This window comes from Oreochromis niloticus, linkage group LG1 (assembly GCF_001858045.2).
Source record: "Oreochromis niloticus isolate F11D_XX linkage group LG1, O_niloticus_UMD_NMBU, whole genome shotgun sequence".
NCBI lineage: Eukaryota > Metazoa > Chordata > Actinopteri > Cichliformes > Cichlidae > Oreochromis > Oreochromis niloticus.
The window spans coordinates 23,299,464-23,312,236 of NC_031965.2; the positions used below are offsets into that span (position 1 = coordinate 23,299,464).

Below are 12,773 nucleotides of genomic sequence, written 5' to 3' on the forward strand. Positions count from 1 at the left end.
CCTCATAGAATTATACAATGATAATAACCGAGGGACCATTAAAGCTGTTTATGTATATAAAGTGATCTAATATCAATCCATGTAATACAAATGGGCAGAGTTGTCAGATTTTCAAGTAGTATAACTGCTGCACAGGCACCTCAGCTACTTACCTTCCACATATTCCTGATAAGCTTCAAATATAGATTCAATCCCCTGCCACTTGAAAACTGAAGCCTCTTCTTCCTCCTCATCGTCTTCCTCTTCAGAATCCTCCGGACCAGACATGTCCTCCCTCATCCCCGATGCCTCCCTGTGCTGAGGCATCGAGAGGTGCTGCCCGTTGGGCTGAGGGTGAGAGTGCAAAAGTGGATGTGGAAATGACTGTGGAGTTGAGTGGGACTGTGAATGTGGCTGTGGTGGTCGGCCAGGAGGGCCCTGAAGCTCGGGAATGTTGTAGTGAACAGAGGACTCCTGGAGGTGGGATGACTCTGACACCCCTGCGGCTCCACCTAATGCACAAATGTTGAGGAGAGGAAAGAGATGTCATATTTCATCAATTTTATATTTTACGGATGGGAATATTTTCCATCATTTCTTCATATTTGATAGAGTCTCCAAACATTATGTTGTCCTGCTCTCCATTTATTCACCTTTCCAAAGATACCTGTTAGACCTTATTTTGAGCTGTTTACCTTTATGTTTCTGTAGAGTGGACTGTAGCACAGATTCGTGGAACTGCTGGGCAAATTCCTCTCGGGCGAAGTCCCGGGGTTGTGTGCGCCCATTGATGCTGTGATGACCTTCTTTAGCCTGCAGGGGGAGTGGGGGCCTCAAGCTGTTAAGCAGGCTGGAGCTCCTCTTTGAGATCGGTCCCTCACTGGGCCCCCGGGCCTTGTCTGGGTAGACAGCTGGAGAAGGGGGTGCCTTTGGTCTTAATGTGTCCCCAAGGGGTTTTGGATGCCCATTGGGGGATGTTGGGCAATGCGAGGAGGGGCTGCGTGGTCTGACACTGTGGTGCTCCTCTGGTTCAGAGGGAGGCTGGGAGAATGCAGGATCTGCAATCATTTAAACATATGTTAGTGATGATGAGGTCAAGATCCACAATATTACAATACAATGAGACACTGTTGTTACTTTACATCTTCACATTCACGGCTCCAATTAAAACCCCTCTTCATTTGCATTACATAGATTAGCACCACTTTAACCATTACTTCAGGGATGACAAGTTGTGTGTGTTTATGTTCATTAGCACGTAACTTACTAGATATCTGAGTTGGAGGACTTTTACACAGTGGATGTGGAGCATGTCTGATGGTATCCAAGGTCACAGTCTTTTCTTTAATTGCCTGTAGCAGCTCCACTACCCTTTCATTATCTAAAACAGAAAAAAAAAAAATTTGCATCAGTCCTAGTCTTATATCCAGTTTCACTCAGAAGCACTCATTTTGCCAAGTGTGTGTGTGTATGTGTGTGTGTGTGTGTGTGTGTGTGTGTGTGTGTGTGTGTGTAAAAGGAGGTGGCCTGACAGTGTGGGAGGCCTGGCATCTGTGATTAGGAAACAGTAAATGAAGAGTATTAGACTAAGATCATTGTAAGCCTACTGTTGCCACTCCTAATTCAGTCAATGCATGTGTGTCTATTTTTGAGATTTAGGCACATTTTGGCCGTGTAAAGAGACCCTGACATAGGTCAATTTTTGGAATGCATTGTTAAATATAATATATATATATGTTATGTTAAAAATATATTAAATATGATGCATTTAATATAGGTATATGGCACTGACATGATCATTTCAACCCCTTATTTCCTTTGAGGCTTTAGTCAGCAAGCTACCTTGAGAGAAGGTAATGGAAGTAAAGCATTAATGAGATGTAGGATGAACTGAAAATGACTAGTACTCTCTAAGAGCTAAATGAGCATGCAATCACTCTTCTTTACACTGCTGAAATGAGATGTCAAAGAGAAAATATATGAATAATTGATGGAGGTGTTTGGTATGGTGCATTAAAGGCACTGGGGCAGTTCAGTGCTGTACGAGTTACTAGCTAGATTGCCAAAGCATACTGATGTGTGCCCTGTTATTCCTTGATATAATGTTCAAACATTTGTCAGTGTCAGGGAAAAGTAGTCTCTATCCCCAATTTATGAAATTTTCTCATTGAAGGCAACGAGCATGGCCTCTTTCATACAGGAGATCTTTACTTTTGCAATGAGGGAGCCACTCATGCACTGATAGGCAAGGTTAGCTCTTCCACCAACCACAAAAAAGCAAAACTAAAAGATGCACATTTAAAATAACCGCAGAACAGACTATATATATATATATATATATATATATACACACACACACAAACACACACACACACCTGGAGGGTTAAAGCAAAAATGAGTAAGCAAATCAAAAGTGTAGAATGCTCTAATCTCTTTCTCACTAAAAATTGCCTTACCTTTTCTCTGCTGTACAGTCACATGGGACAGTCTAAACATGGTGAGGAATCGCTTCTTATCCTCCAACTCTGGCGCTCGGTCCATCTCCTCAGGGGTAAAACGTGTGCTGAGCTGAGGTGGAGGAGTGCGTTTTGATTGTGAGGCAGGTGGGGAGGGACTGTGCTCTCTGAGCATCCTCCTTCTCTTCCTTCTCTTCTGCTGCACCAGCTCATCCCGTCGGCCCACTGTGGTCAGGCCAAACACTCCCAGAAAGTCCAATTTCTGTACAGAGATGAGAAAAACAATCATCTTACTGTGATGTTTCATCATGAGCGCTCGTGTGTTCTTCAATCATGCAAAGGTACAGAAAGCACATGTGATGGAAAATCTTTTTACCTCTGTAGAGTCATCCAGTTTCAGTGGAGGCTGCTCTGCTACTCTCCTGAGGTGGGCTCTCACCTCTTCTTCATCACTCTCATCGTATGAGTCATCCAGCTCATAATAGTACCCTGCAGCAAACACAGAGGTCACCCCTGACTCTCAACTTTTTAAATTCTCTAATAAGGATGTCAGTTCTATATATATATATATATATATATATATATATATATATATATATAAAAAAGAACTGATCTTTGATTTTCCAAGCAAATTATACATCTCATCATAGTATGTGGGTAAGTACCTTTCTCCCTGGCCTCCTTTCTCCTCTTCTCCTCCAGGTCCAGCTTGCTGACAGGCCTCCGATGCTGCTGAAGAAACTCGTCATAGATCAGCTTCGGGTCTGGGACCATGCCGAATGAGGCTACCTGTCCCAGTCCCATTGCTGGCCCAGAAACCACTGCTTGTCCATGTCTACTATACCCTGGGTGACCCTGGAGGCTCTTTATTCCAGCATTGGTTTTCAGGCTTCCCTCCAGTTCATATTGGCTGGACAGAGACATGGAAGCCCTCTGCTGGCTCAAAAATGACTGGGCGGATTTCTCTAAATCAGCAAGGTATGTGCTGGGCTCAGGCAGACCTGGGGGACCTCTCAAAGGAGGATATTTCTCCATTGCACCCCCGTCTCTTCTTCGGGCTCCGTCTTCATATCTGGAGGGTCCTGGGGGCAGCCGACTGAGCTCATAGTGTCCCATCCCTGAGGGCTCGTGGTTACGTCTCGACTCTGAGGCTGTGTCTATAAGAGATGCAGGGTTCCACAGGGTGGTAGGAGGCGGAGGGTGATGTTCACGCGGTGGCTGTGGAGGTTTGGGGGAAATGAGAGGTGGAGGGGCACCTAAGAGAGGGTTGAGTTCCCTGTTTCCTGGTTCATGATGATTAGGTATTGGTCTGCAGAGATACAACAGAACAGCAATTATTAATCTGTTATACATGCAGGGCAACACCCATATCTCTTCTAAAATGGGGAAATAGTGTTTCTGAATCATGCATGCTATGCAGGGACGAACAACATTTGCCCATATGCCCTGCCTACTTCCTTTCATCCATGTCAGTATGTCTGTGGATTTGCGTGTCTGTGCAAAGCAGTGTTATCAAGCCCAGACAGAGTAGCCCAGAGCAGAGTGAGAATGTGGCCAAGGCACACACACTGTCCTCCAGATATAGAGAGCTGTTTTTGATCTGGTAGGCCCTTGTAGTGAGGCATGCACACACAGGAAGAGTGCAGTATACTGAGGAAGAGGCCAGAGCCATGTTCTCCTAACAGGCTTCCGGAGAGGAGAAGGACTGACAGAGAGAGCTTAAGAAGAACAATGAATTATTAGAATAGAGCTCACATTAAATGATGAGAGTAGAAGAAAATAGCCTTAAAGGGAGAGCAAGGTTGTAAAGGAAAGAATGATACAGTGGGGGGGGGGGGGGGGGGGGGAGAAATGGTAATGGCAGACGACTGATGGACACTGTCTCAAACTTCTTTCCAAATCAAACCTGGCAGGAGCAGGCACTGCATGACCAGTCAAATTATCTATGCCTCCTGTTTGTGTTTTCTTTTCTGTGTGTTTGTGTGTGTGTCACTGAGTAAATGTGTCTTATCTGCAATCTGCAGCCTGTCAGCTGTGATTCTGCGATTATACTGCAGGTTACTGATAGCAGACGTGTGTATCTTTCCGGTCCTACCAGCATGAACCACAACCTCACTTCTGAATCAAACACAATAACACACACAGAAGCACAGTAACAAATAAGGTCTGGGGCTTATGCTATGCAAGAGTGAGAGGATTAAAAAAGTATTAGCCCTTGTGTATCTTAGCAGTTCCACTTGCTGGCTATTTGAACCCCTTACCCATTTCAACTCATGAAACAGCAGTCATCAGGATTCCTCTTCACAACCTACAACAATGCCTACACAGTGCCTCTTATTTTTCTACATGTCAGGCTTGGAAGGGAGCTTGGACAGATATAGAGTAGATGTGAAGCTTCTTACTCTTTTACAGTCCTGCCTGAAAACAAACTTCTAAAGCCTGCCAGCCTCCAAGACTTCAAAACCACAGGCACAACTGTCCCTATCAGACTAGCAGAGCCAGCCAAAAACCCCCAGAAATAGTGAGCACATTGAATGCATGCATGAATATTGGTGTCAAAAACCCCCCAAAGCTGCTCGTCTCTATCAGATAACAGGAGAAAATAAATACTGCAACAGCATGTATTGCACAACTACATGCTATGTTGTATGACATTTTTGCACAAATTGACTGGACTGAAACAAGTTAAGCATGTTGCTTCACCTGTGTGACTCCATCCTGTGATCTGGAGTGTCACCTGGCCGACCCAAGTCCAGGTGCTGCTCCAGAACCTGCTGGCGGAATTCAGACACCTGGCACTGACGATCTTCTTTCTCCTGTCGCAGCTTGCGTTGCCGTGCCATCCACCTCTCCTCCTCGTTGTTCCTCTGAGCAATCATTGAGGCTGCAAGCCCTGTTCCTGCAGCGCCAGTCCCCATGTAGATGCTGTGGCCTGAGATTAGACCATGATGTGATTGGACTACAGATGGATGGATTCCTGGTGGGACTGGTTTGGGAGCTGGAAGAGCGGGCTCTTTGGTTTTGTCTGTAGAGAAAGATCGGTATAAAAGAATTTATAACAGATAATTACGTTCATGAAACAATTACTTCACAAATTAATTTTGTGTATTTATTTGGTCTATAAAATGGCTTTGAAGAGTCAGAAATATCAGAGAGATATCCACTTTAAAGGTACAAAGACTGTAGCTAATCGAGGCTAGGTGGGATGCACAGACACATACCAGCCCGATTAGGGGTTAGTCTTTCAGGCTTGGTTCGGTCCTCCTGTCCTCTCATGGCATGGAGCTCAGCCAGATAGTGGTTCTCCATGGCCTTGGATGCCTGCAGCTCTTTTTCCCTCAGTGCCCTCTCCTTCTGCCTCTCGAGTTCCTTCTCTCTTTCTCTCTCCTTCTCCCGTTCTCTCTCGCGCTCCCTCTCCCTCTCCCTTTCCCTTTCTCGTTGCCTCTCCCTCTCCGCCTCTTCCCGTTCCCTCTCCCTTTCGCGTTCTCTCTCCCGTTCCTTCTCTCTCTCAGCCTCTCGTTCCCTCTCTTTTTCACGCTCGCGTTCTCGTTCGCGTTCCCTCTCCCGTTGCCGCAGCTCATCCTCTAGCTGAAGCCTAAAAAACAGAGTGGAGAGAGAAACAAAAGAGGAAAGATGATGTGAGTGAGGACAACCCATGACCACAGCACACCACTTTGATATACCTCATATAAATACATGTGACTGTATACGGCACGCATCAATTAAGCAGGCTTTACCTGTCAGACTGCAATGCCGACAATGAAGGGTGCGTGAAATCTCCAGGGTAGCGGATGCCTGGTAGATGCATGTGAACAGCAGAGGGGTGGATAGGGGGTAAAGCTCCCCCTGTTGGCAGTGGGTAGAAAGGTGACCTCAAAGCAGAGAGGCAGAACGGGTCATCCATCCTGAGAGATAAAAAGCGAGAGAGAGAGAAAAGAGAGGAAAAGAGGGAGTCAGTCAGTCTCCCTGTGTGATAGTGCAGCGTTCACTTTCATTAACCTGTGTGCCTCCATCTTCCAAAGAAGGAACATCACAGGCTTTTCCATCTTCCAAGGAAGTAACAGTGTCTGTCAGATAACCTCAATCACAACACAGCATCCAGGAAGACAGTGCACTGTATGTTGATGCACTACTGTGTGTTTGTGTATGTGTGTGGCATTCGCTGCTCAAGCCCTCATTAAATCCATTACAGCACAGTGTGTGATGGATGCTGCAGTCCTGTGATCTTGCTTGGTTGACAGACCAGGGGCACACAGCCTGTAAGACAGCCCAAAGCAAGCCTGGCCCTTTTCAACATACACACAGAGTGCACATGATCGTACACAGTGTCCATGAAAAATTCAATTAATTTAACAAATATTCCACACTATATTTCTGACTGTGTTTGTTTTGTTGCTGTTAATAATCATTGTGCTGTTGCTTTTGTAAAGGATGCCAAAAAAATCAATCAATCAATAAAAATTTCAGAACAAGACCCTTTTCCAGATATATAAACAGGATTCTTTAATAATTTCTCACAAGCACACAGATGCTCCAGACATGAAGTAAGAAATTTAAAAGCAAGCTGTTCCTCTCCTCCTCTCATTTAATCCATAGGTATAGCCTAGCTTGGGTAAAGACATGGAAAATGGGTTGTGCCTTACACAGCTTCAAAACAGAAACAAAAGCATGCTGTTTTTATTTTATTAACTTTTATTACAATACTTCTAAAGTATGCAAATAACATTACTACAGCCTTCCGAGCAGTCATGTATATCTATTTTTAATCAGTCTGTTAAGCATTTTCTGATACAGCTGAGCCAGATATTTTCTAAGAGGCTTGTTGGCAACAGCCTGTCAGAAAATACAGCCTGCACTCATATAGCTATCATTTAAGACTCTGATCTGATCTTTTGCAAAGACTCCCAGTGCCCCCAGTGCTCAGTAGTAGAATGTACTTTTTAACAGACACTCTTATCTCACTTCTGTTTGCAGACTTCCTTCCTTCTGTTGTGATAGTCTTTTATCTGGAATTTCATTTTAATTTGTGCTGTCATGTCTTTTTTGCATCTCCCTTTAACTTCTTTACACTTCATAAAAATCTTACCTCTAGTTAAACAAATACACACATAAAAAAACTAACAAAAAAATCATTTTAACTCTGAGAGCTTAAATTCAAGGTCATTTATACACTACTGCATTTACTGCTGAGCAGAACGAGCAGAACAAATATCTGCTTCAGTTGTATGTCCTGGTTTTGCACAGTTCACTCTCAGAGGAAATGGATGCCAAGTCAACAAATGCAGAGGCCTACCTGTATGAAGGGAAGGTTGAAGTGTGGTGCAGGTAGCTGTGGGAGTAGTAGGCAGCTGCAGTGGCAGGGTCTAGGCCCATGGGCAAAGAGGGCATCCGGAGGGCATCCTCGGCTGTGGCATAAGGCCGAAAACCCCGGAGATACTCCTCTGGTACAGGACCAGGTGGCACTGCGTTAGGCAACTGTCTGGGCAGGCTGAAGGTAACAGAGGGAGTACAAGCACAAAACAAGAAAAAAAATATTGTGACTTCGATTTGTATGTGTTCAGTGTTGTGGAAATTCATTAAATTTTTACCAAGAAACTATACAAATTGCTTCCCAGCACCCATGTCAACAAGGCACATGAGCGTTGCTGCTGTATTTTTAATACAGCCTTGAATGAACATGTACACTTTGCAAATCCATAGAAAATGTTAAAGCAGGGAGCGACTCACTTAAGAGGTTGAAACCGTGACTCCTGCATGACAGCTCCCGGAGTGAGACCAAAGGCATAGGGGTTTCCCAGGAGGTGTGCAGGGACTGAGGGGCCACCCTTTTCCTGGGAGAGGGCTCCTTCTGCGCCCAGACGTTCCCTGCTGGCCCCATGAGGCCCTGCGTCAGCCTGCAGGGAGATACAGAGAGAATCTTAGTCATTGTTTGTGAGGACCTGTGACCGTTACGGTTGTCACTGCTCATGGAGCCCATCTTACTAGCAGGCAGATCGGGGAAATAATAGGCCTGCTTGTGGTGAAGCAGCCTCCTCACTCTCGCTTCCTACCTCAGGCACTTTTGTACATTTTCTCACACATACCACCTCCCTGTAAAAATAGACAGCTCAACAAATCTCCAAGGAGGATATTTGGTAAAATGGATGAAACAGGCAGACAGGGGTAACAAAAAAAGCCTCACTGTTTTTGTCTCTAATTGTGAACAAGAGATGTCATCCTTATGATCGATGAGGATGTGGTAATGGTAGACAACAGCCGTGCTTCTAGAGATCTTAACTTTGATCTTAGCAAAGTGCGTGTATGAGCATCAGCGTGCGTGCATAGCAACATCTACAGGGAAGACAACAAAGTCCAAAAAGCAACATCCCTCTGCCTCTGTTTCTCTTTCTTCCTTCTCGTTCACCTCCCTCTCTCCCTCTGGCAGCAAGCCTGGTCTCACTTATCCAATCCCACAACAAACACACACAGACACTCAGCAGGCACATACACCGTTTCAGAGCTACAAAGACATCCTGCTGTGGGAGTGGGAGTGCATTTTCAGAAGCTACAGTTTCCCTCTGACTACAAATGCAATTGGAGAAGTGAAAAACGCTACAACCCTTGTAAGTTGAACAAGAAAGGTGTTTATATAGGAATATACAGGTAAGGAGGATTTTCGTAGGACTGGTGGAACATTTATCTCTTGTTTCGCAAAATGGTACTTGAAGTTGGCAAGGGAACAACTAGAAAGAAGAAAAAGAGGGGAGAAAGCAAAGACAGAGATTAAGCCATAAAGAAGGTGAACAAGAGGGGAAGGCAGTTCCTGCCCCACTAAATTAACCTCTGGGCTCCCTGGGATTAGAGAGAGACCTTACAGCAGTATGACCCTCTCTCTCACCACTGACTCTGATAAAACAAATCCCATTTAGTGAGCCATTACCTCCACATCCTGTTCCACAACCACTGACCCAGACTGACACTGATGCGCTAACATCCAGTATTAAATGCCTCTAATGTTTAGACTCCCCACATAACCCTGTTTCTTAACCCCCACCCCCACTCCCCACAAAATCTTACTGTTTACTCCTTGTTATTTGTTGCGCTTCACTAAACAGTGTGGCACTTTATTCTCTCAAAGCACCCATCTCTATAATCACCCCCACTGCCATCGCCATTCTTTTCAAGCCTTATGAACACAGGGAGAGCTGGATGTTCCCCGCTGCTCCCAGCAGCCACCTGAAAAAGCACTTCACATATGTTAAAACTCTATCAGATAGTGACTTTGAAAGAAAATGCAATTTCTGTTTGCTCTTTGCTCCACCTCATTCCTTTTCGCACAGCCTTGCTGTCCAACACTGCTGATTTGGGGCTGTCCCGAAAGCCCTTGTAAGCCTTTCTCTTCTGAACCCACATTAACTTTAAGGTGTAATGTGTGTGTATTTCCTCAACCCATCCGCTTTTCATTATCATGAGCTTGAACTATCAGTGAGCAATAACTGTGAAAGAAAACCGTGGGTGTTACATTGACAGTTAATTGATTTCTATCATTTCATTCATTGATGACAAGCGATCGGAATTGGATAAAACAGCCCAATCACTGTGAATGACTGCGGGAATATACTGGGCATTTATTTACGCATGCTCGTTATATGGTGTGGAGAGTCGGCAACCGTCTGATGTACCAAGCCCAAGCTGCACCTTTCCTTCACTATGTGTCCCCAGTACACAACCAGTACATTTTTGATGGCATACAATAAAAAGGAAAAAGAAAAAACACACACACACACACACACACACACACACACACACAGACAGAATGAATTCTAATTTATCTTCAAGTCCTGACCAATGACTATCTGGTATTTTTCTGGTGATCAGTAGTTGATATTCTGCGTTACACACACAACTTGTGTGTCATGAGGCAATCACGGTTTTATAACCATGGCTATGACTCAATAACTGTCAATTGGTGCAAGTCCCAGACATAGATTAACACAGAAATTGAATTAAGTGTTCCTTTCCAACGAATTTCACAGAAATCGTCTCATAAGACGATCAGACAAAGAGGCCTATAAAACAACAAATGCTGGTGCTGGACTGGTTTCAGCTTCTTCCTTTCACCATTTTCACTGTCACTGAAGGGCAACCAGTTATGCCAACAAGAGATGCTCGTGATTTTCACATTTTCAGATAGTCATTAAATAGACTATCTGAAGGTCGCCAGCCTCTCGCCCTATGACAGCTGGGATAGGCTCCAGCGCCCCCCGCAACCCTGGAAAGGATAAGCGGAAGCGAATGGATGGATGAATAATAACAGTGTACACTAGTATTTTTTGTATTAAAATGTAAATTCTCCTTTATTTTACCAGTGTCTGATAGTATGCATTGCACTACTACCATCAGAAGGAAACACAACAACAACAACAACAACAACAACAACAACAACAACAACAACAAGAATGCATTACGAATGCTAACATTACTAATACTAATATACCAGGATTGGTATAATGTATGGTTTTGTGAGATTAGCAGGCACACGGTAAACTCTGCCAGGTTAAGTTAGCATACCAAAAAATTACTAAAACTATGCACAAAGATTTGAGAGCGATGTGGGATCTTTGAAGAATGGCTGAAACAAATATGTTTTTCTTGAAACGTCCATCTCAGCCACTTACATTTAAACTGATCAAAGCAATTTGGAGACCTGCATTCAGCCTATATCTGTCATGAACACACATTTTGAGCTTGTTCTCCATTTGACTGTATATACATGTATGCATGTATGGATTAATGTACGGATGCATGCCTACCTAAAAACATGTAGCTTCTACATATAGCAGGTCAGGGCCACGAAAAAAAAACATGAACAACAAAGAGAAAACCTTCCATCCTATGAGAAAGGCACCTTATAGTCAACTCAGGCACCTACACATTCAAGCAGCCATCCCATTTTGACCTTTCACCTGCTAAAATACATGGCCTTCTATTCCTGCACTATTCTCCAGTAGCCTGTCATATACACACACTACTGAGCACAAATACAAGCACTCAAACTCAAAGACACATCCATTAACAGCCATCTTCCTCTGTGTGAGCCAGGCCCCTGTAACCCTCAGTGAGGGTGGTAGACCCCGCGCATTGTAGAGTGCTCGTTTACGCCTCTCAGATGGAGCCATGAATCCAAATTGCCAATTATAAAGCAATTACAGGCAGCAGCGGGAGCAGACTCCTGCAGTCATTAAAGCAAAATGCCAACGCACCAAGCCCTCCCTCCTTCACTGCCTTGCCTGTTACCCCCCTCTGAAAGACAGACTCATCTCTCAGCCTGAGAGACACTAAAATGCTCTTTTAAAGCAGTGAAAGCAGGACGCATTAATTTGTACACACAGCAACAAACAAGTTTTCCCGGACATGTTGCATGGGTTCTCGGAACTTGACTGCTCCTTCTGTTTGTAACTGTTTGCGCAATTCAGTAGCAGAAAGTTCCATTAAAAGTCACTTTTGTTGTACATGAAGATTTTGATAATATGTGTTTGTGTATCCTTAAGGATTCTCTGGCTCTGGGTGAGTTATACGTGCTGGGTGAAGCGGCGCACCAACAACAACAGGGTGTCGCTTCACCCTGTTGCTGTCCCTTGAGCCTATAGCCAGTCACCCCTACCTCTTGTCCACATTACTGCAGTTAAATCTCTCATTCTTTGGGTCGACCTCTTAACACATACACCTTGCAAAAACATACACACACATACGTGAATTAGCATATATGTGAGCAACAGGGCATTCTGACCTGTACTCTTTTTCGTCCATCCTTTTTGAAGTTTCTGTGCTAACAAAATTATATAAATGGTGGCATCTCTACAAGGGCTTCCTGTGTGTCTGTCCCTCGCAGCTCTAACTGACCCTGAACTGCAAAAGGTTCATTTCATAAAAGCTATAGCTAGAGAGGGGGGAGGGTCAGGAGGGGTTTCCAAAAGAGAGGACAATGGTCTGAATGCTACCACACACTGCTGCCTGGCTGACCTCCTTATTCCCTCTTCACTATCCCCCTTCTGTTTGTCTCCAGGGAACCGTCAGCGGCTCAGAGAGTTTCCGCATGTTGCCGAGTGCTGTTCATAACCGTGCACTTGGCCTGAACTATTAGCCCTAAGCTGAGATAAGGCGGCTTAAAGTAAGGCCATAATCCATAATCCACTCCTTATCAAAGCAAGCAGCTCTCCCTCTTTCTCTCTTCCCCACTATGAGTGGGTGCCAGGTTGACAAGGGAGACGACGCACTTGACTGCTTGGGTGAAAGGGGTGAGGCTGGTGGAGAGGTTGAGTGGTTACGGGAGGCCCAAGCCTGGGACTGTGGTTGGGC

The 12,773-nt window shown here is 44.6% G+C and overlaps 1 protein-coding gene across 3 annotated transcripts in view; it reads right to left on the reverse strand.

The window, feature by feature from the left end:
• The window catches only part of gse1b (Gse1 coiled-coil protein b), a 163,459-nt gene that overhangs the window by 4,235 nt on the left and 146,451 nt on the right, over positions 1-12,773 (reverse strand). For all 3 annotated transcript variants that reach the window (XM_005467129.4, XM_013269755.3, XM_013269756.3), the window contains 11 exons: positions 8,163-8,329; positions 7,729-7,923; positions 6,173-6,340; positions 5,657-6,030; positions 5,139-5,460; positions 3,101-3,744; positions 2,812-2,924; positions 2,436-2,697; positions 1,247-1,360; positions 675-1,037; positions 153-491 (listed from right to left, as the gene is read on the reverse strand). In XM_005467129.4, coding sequence (XP_005467186.1) covers positions 153-491; positions 675-1,037; positions 1,247-1,360; positions 2,436-2,697; positions 2,812-2,924; positions 3,101-3,744; positions 5,139-5,460; positions 5,657-6,030; positions 6,173-6,340; positions 7,729-7,923; positions 8,163-8,329 — 3,061 coding nt within the window. The remainder of the gene's footprint in view (positions 1-152; positions 492-674; positions 1,038-1,246; positions 1,361-2,435; positions 2,698-2,811; positions 2,925-3,100; positions 3,745-5,138; positions 5,461-5,656; positions 6,031-6,172; positions 6,341-7,728; positions 7,924-8,162; positions 8,330-12,773) is intronic.